This window comes from Engystomops pustulosus, chromosome 1, assembly GCF_040894005.1.
Source record: "Engystomops pustulosus chromosome 1, aEngPut4.maternal, whole genome shotgun sequence".
Lineage (NCBI taxonomy): Eukaryota > Metazoa > Chordata > Amphibia > Anura > Leptodactylidae > Engystomops > Engystomops pustulosus.
The window spans coordinates 181,698,371-181,723,371 of NC_092411.1; the positions used below are offsets into that span (position 1 = coordinate 181,698,371).

At 41.9% G+C, this 25,001-nt stretch overlaps 1 protein-coding gene and 1 long non-coding RNA gene across 6 annotated transcripts in view; one reads left to right on the forward strand and one right to left on the reverse strand.

Annotated features, from left to right (window-relative positions):
• The window catches only part of SLC20A2 (solute carrier family 20 member 2), a 75,262-nt gene that overhangs the window by 26,901 nt on the left and 23,360 nt on the right, over positions 1-25,001 (reverse strand). For 3 of the 5 annotated variants that reach the window (XM_072114388.1, XM_072114382.1, XM_072114368.1), the window contains exons 1-2: positions 11,925-12,120; positions 8,762-9,343 (exon numbers count right to left, since the gene is read on the reverse strand). In XM_072114388.1, coding sequence (XP_071970489.1) covers positions 8,762-9,047 — 286 coding nt within the window. In that variant the 5' untranslated portion in view covers positions 9,048-9,343; positions 11,925-12,120. Of the gene's footprint in view, positions 1-8,761; positions 9,344-11,307; positions 11,436-11,924; positions 12,121-25,001 lie in introns of those variants that run through there. The other 2 variants (XM_072114379.1, XM_072114372.1) reach the window with 2 other exon arrangements.
• The window catches only part of LOC140069065 (uncharacterized), a 39,083-nt gene continuing 26,089 nt past the window's right edge, over positions 12,008-25,001 (forward strand). The window contains exon 1 of the long non-coding RNA XR_011848705.1: positions 12,008-12,280. This is a non-coding gene — a long non-coding RNA (uncharacterized lncRNA). The remainder of the gene's footprint in view (positions 12,281-25,001) is intronic.

The window sequence follows — 25,001 nt, forward strand, 5'->3', positions numbered from 1 at the left end:
AAAGGAGGAGGGCAAATCCGCCTATCATTGTAGGAAGATTCTTTGAGTCCTGTCCGGTGAACTTCATTCTGGGGCGATGGCCTGGGTGCCCACAGAGGGCTCCGAGTGCCGCCTCTGGCACCAGTGCCATAGGTTCGCCACCACTGTCCTATAATGTACACTGCAATTGGCAGACATGTTGGGCATCAACGGTATTGCTGTGTGGTACATGCAGAGAAAAGTCTCATCGCCACGGCTGAGGAGTTAGTAAGCCAAACCTCTGCCTGACTCCACTGCTCCCGTTTTCTGGTCACTCTAGCAGTACTAACATGAGGACTGAAATTCATTCCCAATGCCTTTTTCCGCTCATTTGTAGCGGAGAATCTTTACTACCAAGCATTTATATTCATCGCAACCAGAAGCCTAGAGCGGCCTGCTAAGCCTTGAGCAGCTAGCCTACACCCTGATGACAACCCCAATGAAAACTACTGATGACAGCTTTCTTTGATAAAGGAGGCAGGGTAGCAGCGAGAGCAGCTGACAAATCCTCACTGCTCCCCAGTATTATTGTCTGCTCTGAATGCAATATTTGGTATTTATTGCTATACTTTGGCATTTATAATTTCTGGGGTGGCATTTTGTCCTGTACTGTGGTTAAAAGGCTGTACTGCCATCACAGAAATACCTAATAAAGGTAGATTCGATGGGAGGTTTAAACCCATAGTGTTTTTGTATAGGCATTACAGTTAGCATTTTCAAATAAAATACTGATCTTTGATAAATGTAAATGATCGGTAGAGGCTACTGGGTAATGGAGTAGTCTCACTTTGGAGTAAAGGCTACTCCACGCCCCAGTAGCCTGTGTTGATCCTGCCTGCCTTTGCTGCCAGCAGTGCGGCCTCATCCCGAAGCTGGAGGCGTGCACAGTAGGAGAGTTGTGCCGCTGAAGGAGGAAGTGTACCAAATAGGGTTGCACGATGCATCGAAAGTTCGTTACCTTTTCAGTATTCAGAAAGGCAGCATGGTTCAATACCAGGTTGTGGACGTGCAATGTTCCACGTGATCACCACTCCACCAATCAGAGGGAGAGCGCGTTCTGTGTGTAGGCAGCGTGGGTAGACAACTTGTCAGTGAGAGGTGCAGGGAGATTGTGTGATGTCACTGTGGCGCTTGAGGTAATGTTCTGGCACTGCCCTTACCTGTGTCACTGCCTCACACTCAGACTCATATAGTGCTGCAGGCTCCCAACCCCCAGAGCCTCCACTAAAGTGCAGCCTCCAGCTGCCCTGATGCTGCAAGGAGAGCGCCGAGTGCTGGAAAGATCGTTATACAACAGGAGCTGAGCAGGTAGGGGTTAACCTACCTACAGGCTCCTCTGTTCCCCTCCCTGTGCTGCTGCTGGGAAGGGGGAGGGGATGGTCCAAGTACAAGACAGCAGTGAGGTGTCCCGTCTGTAACATGGAAGATGAGCGCATTTAGAGGCTTCCCTCGTCTGCCAGCAGCTCTACATACAGCCTTAGTACAGGGGAGCAGGGCATCAGGCAGTATGTGGTTTATACCTTTCATTTCACGTTTCCTTAACCCCTTCTGGACCACCATGTTTTTAACCATTAACTCCAAAAACAAATTAAGAACAGTTCATAGTAAGGATTGCTATCCCCTGAATGTGGCGCAGGGGTTGCTAATCGTGGAACTATTCTCTTAATTTTGCTTGGATTTAAGGTTAAAAAAAAAAACATGTTGGTCTTGAAGGGGTTAGCAAAGTGTTATCCAGAGTGTAATACCTTCCTGCGATCATATGGGACAGCAACACATGCGTTTTAAAACGCATCAGAACAGCTAAGAGGAGATTTGCACTATTAAAATCTCCTCTTCTCAGCTGTGCTGATGTGTTTGAAAACGCATGCGTTACTGCCACGAGACAATGCACCCTGAAAGGTACAAAACACATGCTGCCTGATGCCCTGCTCTATAAGATCCTATCACACAGACAGGCTCTTACAGTCTGTCAGCTTATACATTTGCATAGGCTGACAGTGATAATACCCTGCAATACTCATGTACTGTAGGGTATTCTAATGCACAAGCAACCATAGTGGGAGTAAGTAACCAAAAAAAGTTTTAAAATAAAAGAATACAAATTCCCCATTACATATAAAAATCACATATAATGGTAAAAAGTGAAAAATCACACAAACCCTACACATATGCCATCACCACGTCCGTATTGAACAATAGAGTGAAACTATCATTAGTGAACCTGCACAATGAACGCCTTAAAAAAAAAAAAAAAAAGCCAAAAATATGAGGTTTTACACATCTTTACACTTTATGCATTCCTTGTTCACTGAATATTTGTAAATATGTAATGAATTTTGTACACTTAACCCCTTAAGGACGGAGGGTTTTCCGGCTCATTTCTCGCTCTCCAACTTCAAAAATCCATAACTTTTCCATTTTTCCGTGTACAGACCTGTGTGAGGGCTTATTTTGTGCGTAACAAATTTTACTTTCCCGTAATGTTATTTATTTTAACATGCCGTGTACTGCGAAGCTGAAAAAAAATTCCAAATGTGGAAAAATTGAAAAAAAACCGTCACGTTCTTGTGGGCTCAGTTTTTACGACTTTCACTCTTCGCTCCAAATAATACGCCTACTTTATTCTTTGGTTCGGTGCGATCGCGGTGATACCAAATTTATATAGGTTTTATTGTGTTTTAATACATTTTCAAAAATTAAACGAATGTGTACAAAAAAGAAAAAAAATTTTTTGCCATCTTCTGACGCTAATAACTTTCATACTTTGGCGCACAGAGATGTGTGAGGTGTCATTTTTTGCGAAATGAGGCGACGTTTTCATTGCTACCATTTTGAGGTCTGTGCGACATTTTGATCATTTTTTATTTCATTTTTTATGTTATGTAAAAAGGTGTAAAAGTCGCATTTCGGACATTTGGGCGCCATTTCCCGCCTCGGAGGTCACCGCCGCCTGTAACCGTTTTTATATTTTGATAGATCGGGCATTTTGGGACGCGGTGATACCTAATATGTCTGTGATTTTTACTGTTTGTTATGTTTTATATCCGTTCTAGGGAAAGGGGGGTGATTTGAACTTTTAATATTTTATTAATTTTTTTTATTTTTTAAACTTTTTTTTTTATTTTTTTTTTCACTATCTTTTAGACCATCTAGGGTACATTAACCCTAGATGGTCAGATCGCTGCTACCATATACTGCAATACTTCTGTATTGCAATATATGGCATTTTTGCAGCACATTCATTACAATGAGCCACTGGCTCATTGTAACGAATCTGCAGCTGCCAGATAGCCTCGTGTCAAAAGAAGACACGAGGCTACCATGGCAACCGATCGCCGCCCCCCGATGACGTTCGGGGGCGTGGCGATCGAAAAAAAGATGGCGGCGCCCACGCGCCGCCGTCTTTTAAACGCCGCCGGCGACTTTGCCGGCGGCGTTGAAGGGGTTAATAGCCGCGATCGGTGCAAGCACCGACCGCGGTTATTAGCGGTGGGGGTTTTGTGCAATATGCAAAAACCCCCACCTCTGTATGAAGAGGACTCAGCCCGTGAGCCCTCTTCATACATCCCTTATACCTCTGCGCCGTAGAGCTACGGCGCAGAGCGTTAAGGGGTTAATATCCACTGCTTATGTCACATCCTGCAGGGGATTTAAACCTGACTTGTAACACTGTTCACATTGCTTGAGAATGGCTACATTGAGTTAGCTGAAACGTTGCATTTCATATGATCGAATATTTATTCACATGTGGGAGTGCCTAATTTTTGGATTTATGCGCGATTTTTGGTTTTACCCATAAATTAAGCTTAGAGGAGACATCCTAGGATGACTCTTCACTGGTCATTTAAATATAGCATTCACAGCTATTTTTATGGGTAATGTCAAATCTCCCAGAATATAAAAGGACATTACTGTAATCCAGACAGCTTCCTGGATAACGATTTGAGGGGTAGTTTGTGTACCCAAATCCTCATGACCGATTCCCTTTAAAGGGCACCTACCACCACAAATCTACCTATAAAGGTAGATTGGGTGGTAGGTGGATTAATGGGACGTGAGGATAGCCCTTTTAAAGGCTAATCCTCACGTCCCTGCACTTTTTTAATAACTTTAATTTGGTATTTATTCAAATTTACTTATGCGGCTACCGGGGCGTGGAGTAGCCGCATATGAGATTACACGAGACGGCTACTCCACGCCCCGGTAGCCATTTTACCCCTCCTACTCACCCATCTTCGGCGCGCAGCTCCGCGTAGCTGCGCGCCCTCGTCCGGCGATCCTGCCGTCTGCGCATGCGCAGAAGAGCAGGCCCGCGCCTGCGCGGTCACAACTCCGAAACAGGCGCGGGCCTGCTCTTCTGCGCATGCGCAAACGGCAGGATCGCCGGACGAGGGCGCGCAGCTACACGGAGCTGCGCGCCGAAGATGGGTGAGTAGGAGTGGTAAAATGGCTACCGGGGCGTGGAGTAGCCGCCTCGTGTAATCTCATATGCGGCTACTCCACGCCCCGGTAGCCGCATAAGTAAATTTGAATAAATACCAAATTAAAGTTATTAAAAAAGTGCAGGGACGTGAGGATTAGCCCTTAAAAGGGCTCTCCTCACGTCCCATTGATCCAACTACCACCCAATCTACCTTTATAGGTAGATTTGTGGTGGTAGGTTCCCTTTAAGGAAAAAAATCTGATTCAGATTTTCTATTCAGATTTTTGCATGTTGTGATAAACATTTTGAATTCAAATAATACTTTTTTTCTTTTCATGAAAAGGATCGTATCAGCATTGAGTATCACATGGCACTCAAAATTTTGGTATTGGTGCAACCCTAGTACCATGGAGGCGCTGGTAGGCATGATCAGCACAGGCTTCTCTGCAGTGGAGTAGCCTTTACTTCAACTCAATGGCTTCTCCACACCCCAGTAGCCTCTGCTGATCATTGACATATATCAAAGATAAGGATTTTATGTGAAAATACTGCTAAAGCTGTAATGCTTATAAAATACTTTAGGGGGTGAGAATTATTGCAACAACCTACTATCGGATCTCCCTTTTTTAGGTAGATCCGTGATGGTAAGTTGCCTTAAAAGTTGGACAGTTTTAAAATATGGCCTCAGACCAATAAAGGTCGCTCTACCTGGCCTAAATGCTTAGATCAGGAATAGTACTGACATTTGAAGGAAATTTAAAAATTTTCCTCAAAGTCTTATCAAAAAATATTCAGCACAAACTGAATTGATCAAACTGTACCAACTAATTATATATTTGTCTCAATCCAAAAAAAGCGCAAGAGTGAAAGATGGTTCCTACAAATCGAATCTCACAAAAAAATTCCTTAAAATATTCCATTTTTTATTGAAAATTAAATATTTAAAACAGACAAACAATTTACAACATTTGTGAATATCTACAGATTATTAGTTTGGATCGTTCCTGAAGGTCCAAAAAAGTCCATCACTACAATACCAATGTTTGTAATTATATGAGACTCATACTTATATATGTAATGCAATAGCTGCCAGTATTATGTCAAGTGCAAAAATGCCGATGTAGATTATCGCTCAACCCAAAATAAAAAAGTGCCCATGCATGAAAAAAAGGGTCTGTATATACCAATGGGTATAGTAGAAGTGCAAAGTTGCAATAATTATATGTCAAAAGGGAATCAGATGTAAATTCGCTTACCCATGGTATATGTGGTATGTAGAGTGGAGAACCCCGACGCGCGTTTCGCGTGCCACCGCTTCCTCAGGGGGCCTGTGTAGGTGTGTGTGTGCACTCTCTCATTTTTTATAAGGGAAGCGTGTCACATGGGGGAGTGGGAACGCCCGCCTTATCGGCCGGAACCAGACACACGGAGACCACCACGCCCACGACCGCGTCATCGTGGGGGCGGGGTCACCGGTGTCACATGATCCCGCCGAGTGCGGACGTCACTCGCATCTCCCGACCTGTCTTCTTCTACCGCCCCCGCATCAGTGGTGAGCGTAATCGCGAGTCTGGGAACATGTTACCCAGAGATCGCGAAGCGCCGCCACAGACCGGAGGGCAGAAAAGCAGGAGACCAGGTCTAAGTGCACTCTGCATTTAAAAGATTTCTATGTGGAAGAATAAGTGTGGGGAGGGAGGTGGAGCCCTATAAAGAACAGGGAAAAACCAAATATATCAACGGGGAGGGAAGAGAGGGAGGAATCTAAAGTGTATCCAATTCTATATAAAGTTCTAAGTGAAAAATAAAGAATGTACAGTATAAAAAACAAAAAAATAATAAAAAAAAAAAAAAAAAAATAAGAGGGGATATATACTATTGTGAAGGAAAAAGAATCTTGTATAGTGAGTTGAAAGAATTGTTTTCTTTTAAAGTGACAGTGCATGATTTGACTGAGCAGTCTATTACTGGGTCGGGTGGTCAAACACAATATATGGTGGCCACCTTGCACAGCATGGAATGTAATAATTGTATATATAAATTTTGTTCACTAATCTGAATTTTTGCTATTACTGTGTTTAATGTTTATCAGATTATACATTATGTACATTATGCACCAGGCACTTTATGGATCCCAATATCAGGCTCACAAATCATTAATTATGGTTGTGAATCACAGTTCACAATTTACACTTATTGCACTTTATCACACTTAGGTCAAATCATGCACCGTCACTTTACAAGAAAACAATTCTTTCAACTCACTATACAAGATTCTTTTTCCTTCACAATAGTATATATCCCCTCTTATTTTATTTTTTTTATTATTTTTTTGTTTTTTATGCTGTACATTCTTTATTTTTCACTTAGAACTTTATATAGAATTGGATACACTTTAGATTCCCCCCTCTCTTCCCTCCCCGTTGATATATTTGGTTTTTCCCTGTTCTTTATAGGGCTCCCCCTCCCTCCCCACACTTATTCTTCCACATAGAAATCTTTTAAATGCAGAGTGCACTTAGACCTGGTCTCCTGCTTTTCTGCCCTCCGGTCTGTGGCGGCGCTTTGCGATCTCTGGGTAACATGTTCCCAGACTCGCGATTACGCTCACCACTGATGCGGGGGCGGTACCAGGAGACAGGTCGAGAGATGCGCGTGACGTCCGCACTCGGCGGGATCATGTGACACCGGTGACTCCGCCCCCACGATGACGCGGTCGTGGGCATGGTGGTCTCCGTGTGTCTGGTTCCGGCCGATAAGGCGGGCGTTCCCACTCCCCCACGTGACACGCTTCCCTTATAAAAAATGAGAGAGTGCACACACACCTACACAGGCCCCCTGAGGAAGCGGTGGCACGCGAAACGCGCGTCGGGGTTCTCCACTCTACATACCACATATACCATGGGTAAGCGAATTTACATCTGATTCCCTTTTGCAACTTTGCACTTCTACTATACCCATTGGTATATACAGACCCTTTTTTTCATGCATGGGCACTTTTTTATTTTGGGTTGAGCAATCTACATCGGCATTTTTGCACTTGACATAATACTGGCAGCTATTGCATTACATATATAAGTATGAGTCTCATAATTACAAACATTGGTATTGTAGTGATGGACTTTTTTGGACCTTCAGGAACGATCCAAACTAATAATCTGTAGATATTCACAAATGTTGTAAATTGTTTGTCTGTTTTAAATATTAATTTTCAATAAAAAATTGAATATTTTAAGGAACTTTTTTGTGAGATTCGATTTGTAGGAACCATCTTTCACTCTTGCGCTTTTTTTGGATTGAGATAAAATTTATGGAGTGGGTTCGATCATTAAAAAACAGTGCGGAATCACTGCTGGATTTACGTTCTGTGTTGATAATTTGGATATTTGTGCTCATATTTATAAATGTGAAAGACTTCCAAAATATAACATTAATTTTGCAGGCTTCAATGGCCAAATCCCAGACAACCTGATTTTCATGTAGTAGGCAAGACTTAAAAACACAGAGAAACTACATATGTAGTTATTGTCATACTAGATGCGCAGAAAGTAAAACAGTCCTGATACATTTTTTCAAGTTTCATATTTCTAGATTATAAAATCATCCTGTTTGTAATATGCTATTAAAGGTTTTTTTGTTTAAATTGCTCATTTACTTCCCTATACCTGTGTGTACTAATGTTTAGAACTATAACTTCAAGAGACAATACAAAAATGATCTCAATTGTATGACAAACCAGGATTAATCAAAGCAAGAACTGGAAATGTTACCAGTGAGGTCACTGTAATTTGGGGTTGTGCAGAAATCATGATTTTTATCTTGCACATTTAGGAATTTACATATTTACGTAGATGAACTGTTTTTACCCCTTTGCTACAGAAGATCCCAGATTATTAACCGTGCACAATAAACAAATTGGAGAGATTTCCTCAAATAGAAGATTGGCATTAGCAAGAACATGAAACGTGACAGAAGTGAATAAATGATTATTTTAGTCCAGTTTTAAGACTAGCACCTCCCAGGGCCCCGATGTTGTAATATCAAAGTAATGCAAGTCATGTGACCAAAAATGGTTGTGTTATATAACTGCATCCACATGATTATTTTAAGGTGCAAAGCAACGTAGGATGTGCAACATTCATTTAAAACTTTTGTAGTCATGTTCTTTCCAAATCATTACAAAAATCTAATCTTAGTTGCAGTGAAGGGGATTTACTCCTTTAAAAGGTCTAAATATTTAATATCAGAAATTGCAACAATTCCCAACAACATATTTCAACAACCCAAAACTAAGAAAAAAACAAGAGAAATAATACTCACCAACCATAGCGCTAACCTCTCCTGCCATCAGTAAATTCACAGAGTTGTTATAGAGGTTTACATCGATGATACCCTTCCGGATTGTTTCGCCTACTTTAGCACCCAATAACACTGAGCCAGTGGTTTCAAAAATGGAAGCCAATATGCAGGCCTGCCGTAGAGTCACCACTCCTGAACCCACCGCTGTGCCAAATGAATTGGCCACATCATTAGCACCAACAGAAAATGCCAAAACAAAAGCTATGATGAAGCCCAAAATAACCATCCATAGATATTCGTCAAGCATTTTGGATTTTTTTTCTCTTGCTCCAGGTGAGGAAAAAAAGCAAAAAAAAGTATTGTGAAAGGGGGGGGGGAAAAAAAAACTAAAATGGCCTAGGCTCCAGAGTATAAAACCTGTCGAGCAGAGCTGTGTAAACAGTGATCAGCTCGATCTGGAAACTGCTAGAATTCAAGAGAATGAACAAAATGCTAACTAACGATTATAAAAGGACAGTCTATAGAGTTCCTTTGGGTGTGCTCAGTCAGCAGTGAAACCCATTCCATATTTTTCTCCCAAATGAGATTTCTTTATTTTCTTGCCTGTAAAAAAATAAAAAAAAATTAATAAAAAAGTTAAAAGTAGATCTAACAATATGATCTTTGGCAGAAAGAGGGAGAAGGGGGAGGACAAAATAAATCTGCTAGCTGGAACATGTGACATTTTAACGAAAAACACCAAGAAATAAGATTATTATAAGACCCAACAAGCTTTCTTACATAAGCAGGTCTGTAATTCAACAGCTACAGGCTGAAACACAAAGCTGTACAAAAAGGACAGTTCAAAGGGATTACTGCAGTAAAAGAAATACTTGACATGGAACAACAAATGTACTTATTAACCGATTCCTAGAAATGTGAAGATCAATCAGTGATCAATACACAGCAAATCTGTGACAAGTGGACCCGACACCCAGCTTCACCAACTTGACTATGTGTAGACGGGAAGCAATATAAAGCATCACTGTCAAAAAGGTAACATAGAAGATTATAGAACTGTTGAACTGCAGGCCAAAATCTCTACTTACCATAAAGCTTCTCATTCCATAGCTAGGTATATTATACCAAACCAGATGAAAAGGACATTATGGAGGGGCAATGTGAGAGGGAGACCTGTGTCAGCTGCTTTCAGTCAACTGACCTAGCTAGAATACCCTCACCTCACCGTGCTCTTCCCAAAATGTCCTTTCCAGCTGGATGTCAGGAATAGTATACTGGACCTGATACTGGTAAAAAATACCCTTATTTACATACAAAAATAAGCCAAATTTTAAATTCATATTGGAGAGAGGGCAGGCCAACAGCTGTATTTTTGCTTCGACCTTCCAAAACATATTGCAAATATAAAGACAAGAAGGCACCAAATATATATTTTAGCTCTATAGTGCAGCACATTACAAACCCCGCTTTAAATATTTATATAATACATATACTTGGTATATTTCACAGTGCTTATAAACTACAGCAGAGGAAAGCTCATGCAGAGCTGGCAAAATTTTCACCACATCTAAACCTTCCTGGTGGCTCAATGGGGGTTGTTGGAGCCCACACTATTCCTAAGTACACAGTGTACAACAAGTACTTTGAAGTCCTTGCACCCACACTGCCTACCCCTCCTTTCTGGAAACTACTGACCAAAGAACAGAGGTGCCTAAAGTGACCCTCACCCTGCAGCCTCAAAACTTGACTCATCTAAGGCAAATATGACTCTTTGCTCAAGTTAACATTACAATAGAGATAGATAATGCAGCAGACATTAAACACACGCTTTGAGGCATTGATGTAGAAGTTTGAAGGAAAACTGCGGGAAGGATTACTTGAGTATAACTCAGTATAATAGAATGACCCATCTCCTCACATTTCTAAGGAAGCCAAGCTGAACACACTTTATTATATGAGAAGTATAAGACTTGTCAGATAACTGCTCTAAATGAACAGAGATTTTAACATTACTGAAAAATCCATGCTCTGCCACCATATACCATGACACTGACATACATGGAGCTGTCACCCTTCAAAAGTATTATGCAACTCCCTCCACAGCTCATAAATTATTTAAAGGTCTTTGGCATTGTAACTTCATATATCACTGTGCCAATTTAGGCCATTCAAGGTGCCCCTCAATGTAACAAACAAAGAAAATAACACAATGTCTGAATTGATAATGAAATGGGGGAATTGTTACACAACAGCAGATGACAGATCAAAGTGACAGATGTGAACTTGACAACACCAGACATGATAGCTGAAGCCATATTCCAAATCATCCACAATATATTTAGACATCTTATTGCATGGAAGGTGGGAACCACATAAAACACTGCTGTATGTAATGTGTCTGCCAAATTATGAATAAATTATATCACCACAATAAAACGCTTTGTATGGAAGATTACATTATCTAGTCAACCCACAACGAGATCTGTTCTTTAGATGCGGCTGCCTGTATCAGGAGCGCAGTAGTCACACACATTGCAGTGGAGAGGTGGCCAGATATGTGCCATTACCTATAGGAGTGATGTCACCAGTCATCACAGCAGGCCATCCAGTAACCGCTTACAGTGGTAACCACAGAGCACAAGACATGCTGCCGATAGCACATGCACAGCCCCGAGGCTACCATGCCCTGTGCCGGGGAGCTACACTCCCCTTCTAAAATGCAGAATCCGGGGCAGGTCCAGGAGCAGTGCTGCCACCTACCGGCTAAATGTCAAGCATGTCCCAGGAGACTGCAAGTTGGGAAGAAATGGGGAAGCTGCCGATTGCATTAGGGGACCTATAGCCCACATACCACTGGCCCATCCGTCACTACAGGTCTCACTATAAATTCATCATACAAACAGCAGCACACATGTATCTATATATAACAAGTACATTACAGCAAATATGTAACACAACACAAGTGCACACAGTGACAGCTCCCCTTCCTGTAGCAGCCCTGCACATGACAGGCGCTACACGTCCGTCCTCTACAGCGCGCCACAATAGAGGGAGCGATGCTGCCGCGTACACAGGGGAGCCGTCACCACCATGCTCCCGGACTCCATGCCGTGCACCCCGCTCACTCCTATACATGCCGTTCCTAGATAGAACAGCGGGCAGGGTGATAGCGCCGCTCACTCACCTGGACTGCTCAATGTCACACAGCACCGCGCTGCCTCCTCACTAGCTGCAGCTGCCTGCAGAGTAGTCAGCGAAGGCAGGGGGCTGAGCTCTGCCATTGGTCCGCCCGACGTGAGTGACGTCAGCACGCCGCGCTCTAATGGCGTCACGCCAAATACAAGACTCATACAGTTAGCACTGCAGGCTGTGCGGAGAAGAGCGGTCACAGGGGGCGGCTTCAGGAACATTGCTTTGCCATATATAGAGGCGCGCTGCTTGCGCACATGGCATGATAACAGAGGTGTAAGGCCCCTACAGCGGCAGAAGCCATTCACAAGAAACAACAAGTGTGCGGGCCGTATTACGGAACGCAAGGAGGTGCGCTGAACACCTATAGGCGCGTGTGCAGCATGCTTCCCGTCATAGACATGACATGACATGAAGGATAGCATTGAGGGCCTGTTACTACCATGAGCATTTGACACTGACATGATACTATTGTCTGGTGTATAAGGTAACAGCAGTGTAATTCTGTCCTCAGCTGTTTGGTAAACACCACGGCCTGAAATTGGGGTATTGTGGGAAGGAAGAGGCCTGGTTCTGTATGTTGTAGCCCAGACAGACCTCTCACGAAACTGTAGAAACTTTAGCAATGTCTGTTGTTGGTGCTAGCTGTGACATGTATCAGCAGGGTCGTTTCCAGGTTTCAATAGGCCCCTGGGCGACAGAGCCTTAGTAGGCCCCTTTGCAGTGCACTGACATGGTTGCATTAAAAATTCTGAAACTAAAACAGTCTCCTGTCCCCTAAAATATCTCTTTTTTTTATCAAAACATCCCGCTAATAGTTACTTTATAGAAAGCCCCTCTTACCCCATGGCTTCCTTATGTACAGCCTTATAGGGCCCCCCCAGAAGCTCTTGGTCCCAGGTATTCCGAGTGCACTGGCCCTGTGTATCAGAGGGACTTTAATGAGCTCATACAGATGTGATTTTGGAGGCAATTTTTTTGCAATAATTGAGTAAGAGTTAAGATAAAAGGGGATTGCTATAAATTGTGTTTAAAAGCTTACTTAATAGTCGTGTAAAGGTTTTTAACGGGTTCGCCTTAGGCAGGGCCGGTTCTAGACAAAGTGGGGCCCTGGGCAAAACAAAGTGGGGCCCCAAAATAAAACTTTTTTTATCACCAGTCAGTAAGAGGCTGCCTTTAGTATGTTAAAACAAACTTTAATACAGGAGAATTTTATAGGAGATAGATGATAGGGAGATTGATGGACAGCACAGTGGCTCAGTGGTTAGCACTACAGCCTTGCAGCGGTCAACATCTGCAAAGAGTTTGTATGTTCTCTCTGTGTTTGCTTGGGTTTCCTACGGTTTCCTACCACACTCCAAAAAATTACTGGTAGGTTGAATAGATTGTGAACCCCATGGGGACAGGGACTGATATGGCAAGCACAGTGCAGCACTGCGCTATATAAATAAAGGAATTATTCATTATAATTATTATGATAGAAGAGAAATATGAAAAATGGTAGAGATTTCTAGATGCAGAATATAAAGTAGATGGTATATACAGTAGATAGATATGAGAGATAAATACAGTAGAAGAGAAATAGATTGAAAAATAGAGAAAAAGCGAGATATATAAATGATCAGATTATAGGAGATAGATAACTAGACAGATATATGATAGATCATAAGCATCTTCACCCGGAAATTCAACCAAGGGGTATTAAAGGAAACCTACCATTTCAAATGGTCGGTGTAAGCTGTAAACACCGAGCACCAGCTCAGGGTGAGCTGGTGCCGGTGCTTAGTTTCGTTAGTGTTAAAACCGCGGTATCGTGGTTTTAACACTTTTTAAACTTTATAGCAGAAGCTGCTTCGGCGCTGCGCGCGACCGTGCGCGCGCAACGCCTGCGGCATTTCCTATGTAGGCGCGCGCACGATCGTGCGCACGCAGCGCCGAAGCAGTTTCTGCTATAAAGTTTAAAAAGTGTTAAAACCGCGATACCACGGTTTATAACACTAACGAAACTAAGCAATGGCACCAGCTCACCATTTGAAATGGTAGGTTTCCTTTAAGCCTTTCACCACCAGGCATTTCTGGATATTTTGTCACGTTATTGACCAGAGCAGCTTTTACAATAATAATAAAATTGAAATTACAGCAAATAGGATTAAAGTAAACCCAACAAACCGCATATTTGCTGAAAGCAGACACTTGCCCCATTTTCAAAATTGCATTCAAGAGTTTATAGACATAGGCGCCTTCATGCAATTTTGATTCAAACTGAAACATTTTATTAAAAATACTTCAAATTTGAACTTTGATGGCAAAAAATGTGCTCCAAACAGAAAATATTTACCTTCAGATCTCCTAAATGTAATAGATGGACGTGTAGAGTTCATAAATGTGCCCTATTGATATGTTCACATGAATAAATCCACATAATATCACTAAAACTGTAATAACTAGATATCTGCTTTTCAGCTAGAAAATTTATGACAGTCACAACCTGAAAAATATAGCAATAAAACAAGAAAAAGTAAAGGTGCCATAAAACCTATATAATTTTGAAAATGTTAACACATGCATCTGTTAATGCAATAGGCTAGATGAGTCCTGAGGAATATGACGTAGGAAGCGCCGGCTCAACAATCCATCATCCCTCGGGACTCATCTAGCTTTTTGGTCTACACACCTCCGGGAATACTGGTCCTGCATATCGAAGCGTGGTTCATCGAGACCGGCTGCTCCAATTTACTTTTATGACATGCCCTGTTAAGCTAACCACCAGGTGAGAGTCTACGGACAGTCTTACATATATATTCTAGTGGTTAACGATATCACACGAGGTTGCGCTCCCGCTTGTGTCTCCCCTCCACACGGGGTATATCGGGATCTCTCGAGCCCCCTCCTCTCCAGGTATCCTCCAATCTGTTAATGCAATGTTAACAGCAATTTAAAAGGGTTGTCCTACAGCATGAAAAAACCCTTAGTTGGTGCCCGGGAGGGGGTTGCTTCAAAACAATATGTAATTACCTCTGCGGTCCCTTCTGGCGTCTCATGATGCCATTCTCTGCGTTCAGCTGATCACGCCCACCTGTCCCTATTCCCAGCATTGTATCAAGCTGGACGGGTGCGTTTGTTTACATGGGGCACGGACCAGGTTAGTGCAGAAAAGCTTTGATTATTTGAACTCTGTGCAACCTCTAAACAGAGAAGAGTGCACAGCCCTCTCCATACATGCCGATGTTCTGCTATATTGTATAGCAACCACAATGGGTTTGACAAGGACACCTAAACATCCATAAGGCAGACAGCCCCCTTCACCCCATTATGTCAATGATGGCATTGATGGGGTTGCCATAACCGCTAATCATTTACCTGTACCACGGAGGCTGGATATAATAGGCCCTGCTGTTTCTATTACTAGCCAGAGTACAGACCACCTTTGACACCTGCAATTTGGAGCAGGTGGGGTGTACCCCTGATCCCCTCCTGCTCCAAATCGTCTGTGAGCCAACCAATGTAAACTACAGTAAGGAGGCTTCGGCAAACAGTTTAGAGATTGTCATTATGTGTGTAACCTGTGACCTGAATGGTCTCTTTCTGTTTTTTGGAGTAGGGTTACAGGGGTATTCCCATTTTAACAAGTAACTGCTATTGTTTGAATAATGAAAAGTTATTAAATTGTACAATATACTTTCTGTATCAATTCCCCACAGTGTTCGAGATCTTTGGTTGCTGTCATTCTATAGGAAGCTTCTATGTTTACTTCCAGTGGACAGAAATCTGTCCATAGTCACACAGGTGCACAGCTCATTAGGATCACAGAGTAATCAGAGCTGTGTGATATAACAAACCGTGCACCTGTGTGACCATGGTCAGATTTCTATCCACTGGAAGCAAACATAGAAGTTTTCTATAGAAGGACAGCAAGCAGAGATCTAGAAAACTGTGAAGAATTGATACAGAAAGTATCCAGCGCTGGGTCATTATGTAATAGCAGCTGTAGATTCTACCTGGACAGGCAATAGTTAAATGGGTGTAAGATGTTATCCAATTATGTGGCGGTATTGTAAACTGAAATGTGATTGGAGAGGTGCTACCACCTGACCAGGGGGAGCACATGGTCTGATTCCAGCCTTAGCTGGTCTTTAGAGCACATGCTCTTTACCACAAGGTCCAGTCTGCAGAGACAGAGTCAAAAGAGAGACCAATCCCAGGGCCCTGAGGCTCCATTTTATTCCTGAGGACCACTCCAGTAACTGAATCTGCTGTTGATCGTTTAGGCCCGTTGCCTTCTACCTGTTGTTCAGTAATGAACCGTGAGTTTATTTGCACAACGTTGCCTCCTTCTGATCCCTGGATACGGCTGTCTACCATCATGGGCTTCCCCATCCATTACCCAGGGACTGATCTTACAGACACTCAGGGGTTGCCCCAGAGAGAACCTGTACTTCAGCTTCTCCCTCCATATTTCTTGCACACACCACCTGCTGGAGACCTGCCAGGCTGTAGTTCAGCACTCCGGTCCCCATACCAAGCACGGTGAAAGGAGCCCTAGACCGCAATTGCCTCCAGGCCCCAAGAAAAGGCTAGGACCTGGTGGTGGCGGGGGGGGGGGGGGTTGCAGAAGCTTCAACTAGAGGAGGATACAATGAATTTGTCTTCTGTCAGTGTTCAAAACTTGACCTTAGTTAAAACCAACCAATACAGGTTTAGGCCACATTTCACACTTATATGGCTGAGGCAGATGCACAGCTCTGTTCTTGCTGACAGCATCCCACCTTGTCACTACTGCTGTCTTTCTGCCTGGCTTCCATGATGTTGACTTCACCTGCTCCTATTGCTGTCATTCCACAATCATGACACTGCTGTCATCCTCCTGATGTTTACTACATAGCTTCTGATATTGCTGCAACCATCAGTGATCACTCCATTCTTCTCAATTTGTGGCATCTGAGCATTTGTGTTTTCACTTATACAGATGACTGAATTACCATGTCTGGTTAAGCCAGTCATGTTAATCAGTGCTACATCTGTAGCGAAAAGCATGTAGCATGGTGTGTTTTTCGACACCGTTTTAACACCTTCATACTTTTAACAAAAGCTGTGTGTGTTAGTGGCACTCTGACTTCCTTTTCTACAGCTGTAATTCATACAATTTAGGCAGGAGAAAGTACCACAAAGTCAACCATCACTGCAGCCCGCCACCAGTCGGGGCTTTATGGTAGAATGCCAACTGAAGTCTCCCCTCAATGCAAGACATATGAAAGCCTGCATACATTTTGCAAAAATACAGATGAAGGACTGCCAGAATACTAAATACTAGTCTAAATACCTTCTGTACCCGCTGTAGCAAGTGATGGTGATCTTATCATGTGATGTGCCTATGGCCCTGCCGATAGCAGATAAACTGCCTTGATAAGATTAAACCTACTCTAGCAGACCAAAATCAGAAATACAAATTAGTCCAAAGTAACAACAAACTGAGCCACATAATAAGGCAACCTGAACAATGGAATCAAAATCAAGCATAATACTGTAAACCAGGGTTACTTACTCATAGATCCAGCACTGTCACTCTTATACTTATATTTGTTATTCATGGCCTCCTTTCTTCTAAAAGAAACTTTTAAAATTATGCTAATGAGTCATCTTGGGGTGTTACCAGAGGGCCTCTCTGCTGCAGATTCACAAGTTATTACAGTGTGCAATAAGCACTTCCCCTACCTTCTGTGTGCTGAAACTTCCTCTTGCAGTGAGATAAAGCAGAGGGAGTGCTGAGGGAGATAGGTGAGGCAGTCTGAATACTCAAGTAAAAAGAGACAGCAATGCAATAGATGGCCAATCTCGGAGTACAAAAACAATTTTATTAATAACAGCTTTGTTCAAAATGAGGCACAAAAAATATATAAAAACAATAATGTGCTACAATCAAGCACAATGTCCTCAGACTGGTAAAGGACCTGAGCCCTATGCCCGGGGGAACCCCCAACACCCAAGCCACTGCCGAATATGCCAAATGTGATAACAATTATACATACAACAATGAATCAACATGTGTATAGAAATGCCTAAATCGTCATATACACCAAAGCATTCAGCGTTCAATGAAAAGGTATAATGAAGGCAGATCGGAGAGGGAAGGGCAGGGGGGGGGGGTGAAAAACCACACGTGTCAAGTCACCTATCCGTGACTTTCTCAGGGTTAATGGGCAGTCTAACAGGCTGTGAAGTTGCAGCAAGGAGGGGCTCTGGTAACACTCCCAGAAGCTCCTCTGGCTCGTTAGCATAATTTAAAAAGTTTATTTAAGAATGAAGGATGCCATGAATAACAAATATAAGAGGATTGACACATCCACAGTACCTGTATCTATGAGTAAGTGACCCATGCTTCCTTTAAAGTTAAGAATATCACCTTTAAAAATCAATCAGGCTTGTGGTTTTGTGACTTACAGAACTTGAGATGCAGGCAGTGAAACAAAAAAGTCGGAATTAGATTTTTATCTGTGACTCACTTTGCCAACTATGTCTTTAGCTGCCTGTATCTCCGGTACTACACAAAACCAAAAGACGTGGTTTGAAAGATGAGATTCATATCTTTGATTCAATACCAAAAGGTAAAATAGAGCACCAGAGGGGGGCATCTGTAAGAACATCCCCCCTCCATGCTCTAAAAGTGACTCATCTCAGCTCATTTGCATATACCTTTTGGAGGTGAGTTTTACCATAAAAGTGGGAATTCTAGGAAGGATATTGCAATACCCTACATGTCAGTATAGTGATCTTAAAACTGATGAAAGCTGTTCCAAATAGTCCAAAAAAACCTCAGCTCTTTTGTGTGAGCAAATTATAAATGTAATTCTAAATGAATACCTTTTTTTTTCTTATCTGGGAAGGAGTATGCTGAAAGAAAAATACTTATGACATTAAGGGCTAGAGATGTAACAGCAAACTGTAAGTGGTGTGTTAAATAAGAATAGTGGAAGCTTTTCTATTGATGAATGTTATGCTAGAAACCTTGACAAGTTTTCCCATCAGCCGTCTATTTTTGTGTTGAGATCATTCATTCATCCTTTAAGCTTCTATTTCTGTGCTGGAGCTGCAACATATTCAATAGACGAGGAATGAAATTAGAATTGGACTGATTAAAATAAAAGGAGCTGGCCAAATGTTTCTTGGCAAACATGCTCACGTGTTTGATGGCAGCAAGCTCAATCCAGAAGTACATAGCGTAATTATAGTTTGTCAATATTTCTTGTGAGCATTTAAAAAGGAATTATATTCAGGTCTTGAGTAACAAAGCAGAAGGCAGTATTTTTTTTTTCTCTTCCACATATTTTTCAATGAAGCGGTCTGTAATTTCAACTATAATCAGCAACTGAAAAAGAGGCGGTAAACATATTGGCATGTATTAATGTGGCCACTGCTGCATTTGTGATTTTGTGATTAGGACTAGCTGGTGTCCGGTATTCATTTCATATATTTATTGCTAAGAAAAAAGATGTTTAGTCTACAGCCAGCTAGTGTATTCAGCAGCAAATAAAACTAGTGTCACTCTGTTCCTCTACCTTTATTGAAATTCATTGCCATGAAGGCAACTGCTGGAAAAAAGCCAAGACCTTATGTTTCAGCAGAGGGCTCCCTTTCTTGCCAGACAATTATGGCACACAAGTAAAGCGCTTCTTTGTGCATTTTAGATGCTGAACTTCAGATAACCCAGCAGAAGTCTTGAAGTACAACCAGGTTGTAGTATTCTGTAGTCCTATTTATACTGTCTCCTTAGAAGCGTGCTGATGGCTGTTCCTACTCATCTTAATTTAGGCAAAAGGTCATAGTTCAACTGAACATTTGAAGGTCTGCCAATGTCTTTTTTAATAGCTCACGAAGTTCTATTTTAACTGCAGAATGTGAAAGTCAAGAGCCAAGAAATACACGAAGAGCTAAGGGCATGAAAAACTGTTCTGGGAATTATAGCATTGTCTCTCAAACAAAAATGAAATGCCTTTGGATTAAGTCCATTAATTGATGACAGAAATATATATTCTTCTATCAGCTCACCTGGTTTGCAATTCTCAACCTTGTGGGTGCCCTAGAAATCGGAGCGAACTACTTGTCCAATAGTATTACATTTACAGGAAACCCCAGGACTCCGAGTTCCAGTGAAGAATTACTTCACTGACATCTGGAATGCTGGGACTTGATTTCTACAATTAGGATGCCATGCCGGTTAGTTCAGGGTGTTTCCATTGTGATTCTTGAGGTCATTCTTTCAAGATTTTTTAACTGTGTTCTCAATTGTTGTTCCTGTTACAAAACCGTATAAAAAACGCATGCTTTAATGTTCCTGGCAGGTAACAGGGTATAGATTAGTAATAGCCAAGAGCAGTTACAAACTACAAGGAGCCATATTTTCCAGCGTTTTAACATATGCTTAGTATCGAAAGGCTGAAGTAAAGGAGCTGTTGGTGAGAGCCATAGGCGTTGACTGAATGCTACAGCCACCCTGCAAGGTACTGAGCCATGGGTCAATAGGGCTCCAAAACTCAGCATCTGCTGGGATATCTTCCACCAGTAAAGCTTTCCACTATGAAAATGGGTGAGCGACCAACAATTAGTTATACCACAGCAAATGGGATACAACTGCACAGGGAGTTAAGCCACAAACCAAGACTATGGCCTTACAAACCCTGCAATTTGACACAAGTAGCTGAATCTCCTCTGCATATTAACTAGAAGTTCCTTGCATCAGAAGTAGTGAATGCATTTGCACCAGATATCCAAAAGGCACTAGAAGCTAGACAAAATTGAAAATGGCTCCAGATGGAATAACATGTTGTACTTGCTAAGTCAGTGTGGCCAGTGACAGATGTTGTAAGATGGACCTTCCCAAAACCTAAGATCTGCCTTGCTGTAGTTGCAAACTTCAGAGGGTGTGTAGACAAGGTTCTCTTTAAGCTATAGGTTAGAATTTATAGGTTTCCTCCTTTTTTCTGGTTCAGTCTCTGATACTGTGCCAGCAATATCAAAAGGGGTTGTCCGAAGGCTGAAAAACAAGGCTGCTCTCTTTCAAAAACTGTGCCGGTATTGTAATACCAGCACCAACCTTGGTCAGGTGTGGCGCCATTCTTTGGGATAAAACTGCCACGTCTCACAACCTCCGTGAACCCCTCTAAGGTGAATGGGATGTATACAAGGCATCTCCCTCTCGGTAGTCACACATTGCAGCTGAGAATTACTGAAGCAATGCCATTGCCTGATCCTCAAGCACTAAACAAAAAAGCGCATATTCAGAAAGTGACCATTACCATTAACCCCATAGCGCAATAAGATGTACCTGCATGTATTGCTGCGCATGGGGGAGTATGAAGAGGGCTTACGGGCTGAGCCGTCTTCATACTCACCGGGTGCTTGCTTCACAATGAAGCAAACGCCCGTCGCTAACACCCCCCATCTTGGCTCCGATCATCACTCCCTGTGATGTCATCGGGGAGCGGCGATCCGTTGCCATAACAGCCTCGGTTCACACAAAGATCCGAGGCTACCTATTAAATTTTTTGCGATTTGCACATTATAATAGATGCTTTGCAAAATCCCCATATACTGTTCAAGGCGCACCATGAATAAATCCCTGCTAAAATGTCTAGGTTCATATATAAGGCGCACTGGACTATAAGGCGCACCTTTGATTTCTGAGAAAATCAAAAGAATTTTTTGTGCGCCGAAAAATATGGTATATAGTATCACCGCGACCACAACAAGTAAATAATTATTGAACGTGCACAATGAACGCCATTAAAAAAAAAACTCCAAAAATTATGATTTTTACCTATTCAATCCCACAAAAAATGCAATAAAAAGTGATCAAACATATGTATTGTTGTACTGAATAATACTGTTGCAAAGTACAACATGTCTCACAAATAACAAGCCATCAAGCAGCTCCAAAAAATGAAAAATTTTATGCCACTTGGAAGACAGCAATGCAAAAAATGATAGATTTTTCCCACATAGGGTTTTCATGTATGGTATCCCCGTAATCGTATCGACCCATAGAATAAAGATAAATATTAGGCTATACAGTAAACACGAAAAAAAAGGTAAAAAATTCAGTATAGAATTGAAGCTTTTTTACTCCTGCCTTCAAAAAAAGGTTCCTACATTTTCAACAACAGGGGATACCTACCCCAAAATGGTAACAGTGGAAAAAGCATCTCATCCCACAAAAAAAAAAAAAATGCTGTCACTCGGCCCCAATAACGGAAAAACTAAAATTTTATAGCCTACAAAAGGGGCCAATGAGGAAACTAAAATCCTGGCAGCTACAGGCCCTCCTTCCCTTCTGCGCCTCGCTGTGCCCCCATAAAACAAGAAACGGCCACATGTGGGGGGTCTCTGTAGAACAAATTATATGAACAAATTATATGGTGGGTTTTCTCATTTTATCTTTTGGAAATGTGTAAATTGTAGCGCTAAATAAACATATAACTGACAAAATTTGACCATTCTAAATTTCACCTCCATTTTGATTCAATTACTATGAAGATCTAAAGGGGTTACCAATCTTCCTAAAAGCTGTTTCTGATAGTTTGAGGGGTGCAGATTTGAAAATGGGTTGATTATATAGGGGGTTTTGATGCTAAATATGTAAAATTTCATTCAAAACAGTATTTCTCCCCAAAATAGTCAATTCTGAAAATCCAGAAAACCGATATTCAATTTGTAAGCCGCATAACATGAAAATAAAATATCCAGACATTTCAGAAATTATGAAAATGTAAAGTAGACACATGGGAAATGTTATTCAGCAACTTATTTGGATGGTAAATCTATCTGCCTGAAAACACAATGATTTAGAAATTTTGAAAAAAGGAAATTTTTTTATTTTTTTTGTAAATAAATGCAAAACTTATCATCCAAAATTTCCCACTAAAATGAAGTACAACATGTGGGGAAAAAACAATCTCATAATCCCTTTGATAAGTAACAGTGTTCAAAAGTTATAACCATATAAAGCGACACATGTCAGAATACAAAAAATGGGGCTGAGCCTTAAGCTACAAAACTGCTGCCTCCTTTAGGTGTTAATATTAATGAATATTTATATATTTATGCATAAACAAACAAAATAAAACATCACAGATTAATACAATAATCACCAGTTAAAATACTAGGCTGAGCACCTGCCTCGCAAGAGTGACACGAGGTAAAAGTGCTTGTGTTTTCCTTATCTCACACCCAGATAACCCATGGGTGACATATGGGAAGGAATATGGCTGTGGAACAGAATGGGGAGGGGGGGCAGCATAGAAACTAAATCATTACTTACTGGGGAATATCTGCACTGCTAAACCCTGACATATACATTTTCCATGGTGGTATATAACCTGAAACATGAAGCCGGATGTGCATGTGCTACTTTTGGAAGCCAAACATTGTATGTCTGCACAACATAATTTATTGGCTTGGATGAACAACAAGGATCTCCAGCACTCATGTAAACGTTGTTCCTTTTGTCAGGATTGCAGGTAGTGGATCCTCTGTACCACCGCGGACGATGACTTAAGCCGACACCTGGGACCGGAGTCTAAGTGGTACCCAATTTCCACCCGCCCAATTAAAATAAAATGTACATCCATGGGGAAAAACACCCACACGGTGATGGACCCATGGGTTTCGAGCTGTAATATTTAGCTCTTAGTCCAGGCCTTGACTAAGAGCCAAATATTACAGCTCAAAATGCGTTATGTATCAATAACCCAAGATCATCTTGCTGCAACCATTGCCGATGTGGTGTTCCATCTTATCTGCCCCCACCCCCATGCACCAAATTAGAAAATATACAAATGGTGAACTGACTGAAAAAAATCTCCTTTTTTAAAATAATTTATTGGTGACTGTGATTCTGCTTATCTGAGCTGACATTTTAATTTAACGTTACGACCTTATGATCACTGTTGGGGATAATTACTTATACATTTTAATAGCTCTCTAAGCAGACATCTGCTCTGTATGGAATGAGCTTCATGCTGACCATACCATAACATTAAAGGGGTTATCCGGGTTTAAAAAATTTCTTATGGCCGGGCTGGGGAGGGCTATTTAAACACAATAAACATGTACTTTCCTCCTCCGGTGCTGCCGATGTCCCGCGCCGCGGCCGGTCTTCTCTGTGCGCCGGTTTCATTACACCGGCGCACAGGGAGCTTCCGGCCGGCCGGATGCTCCCATGCGCACCATCTCCCAGTGCTTACAACGCTGAGAGATAGGGACGGATGGGAGGAGCCGTCCACATCGCGGACCGGAAGCTCCGGTCCTGTAAACAAACAGGGGCACGGATCGAAGGGACCGCGGCGCGGGACATCAGCGGCGCCGGAGGAGGTAAGTCCATGTTTATTATGTTTAACTAGCCCTCCCCAGCCCGGCCATAAAAAATATTTTAAACCCGGATAACCCCTTTAAGTTGCATCATGGTGGAGGAAGTGGTTAGTATATGGGCATTTCTCAACACAGGATAACCTACCATGTGTACACCATTTTGGTTATGGCTATGCTTATATATAAGACCTGGTGGAGATCACTTCCAGATCTACTTTAAGGTTGGTGCCTCTTAGTAGATCCAGGCTGTAGAGAACCAGTCTTAATAGATCCCCCCACTATCTTAATGGGTTTTTGCTTATTTTTTTTGTGTTCAAGTTTTTTTCTATGTGTTCTATTTTTTTGCACTTTTTTACCTTTTTATGTTCCTTTTATGTTTAAAACCTAGGGGTTTTGATTACTCATACAATATTCTGCAGTACTACAGAATTACCGTTTTTTGTGATTTTTCTGGTTCCCTATGATAGGCTGTAAGAGACTCCTGGTGGTCATTGCAACCTATTGCTGCTTCCCCTCCCTGTTGTTGGAGACTGTAGGGTAGTAAAGCAAGAACCAAAGTGGAAATGTTAGTAATTTTAAATTGGCATGCTACTAGTTAACTGGATAAGTGACAGCGCTTTGTGGTGTAGGTAAATTATTTTGATGATTGCTGCATTTTCCCAGCAGACCAGGAGCTGTCTGCATCAAACTCATGAGGGTGCATTCACATGTT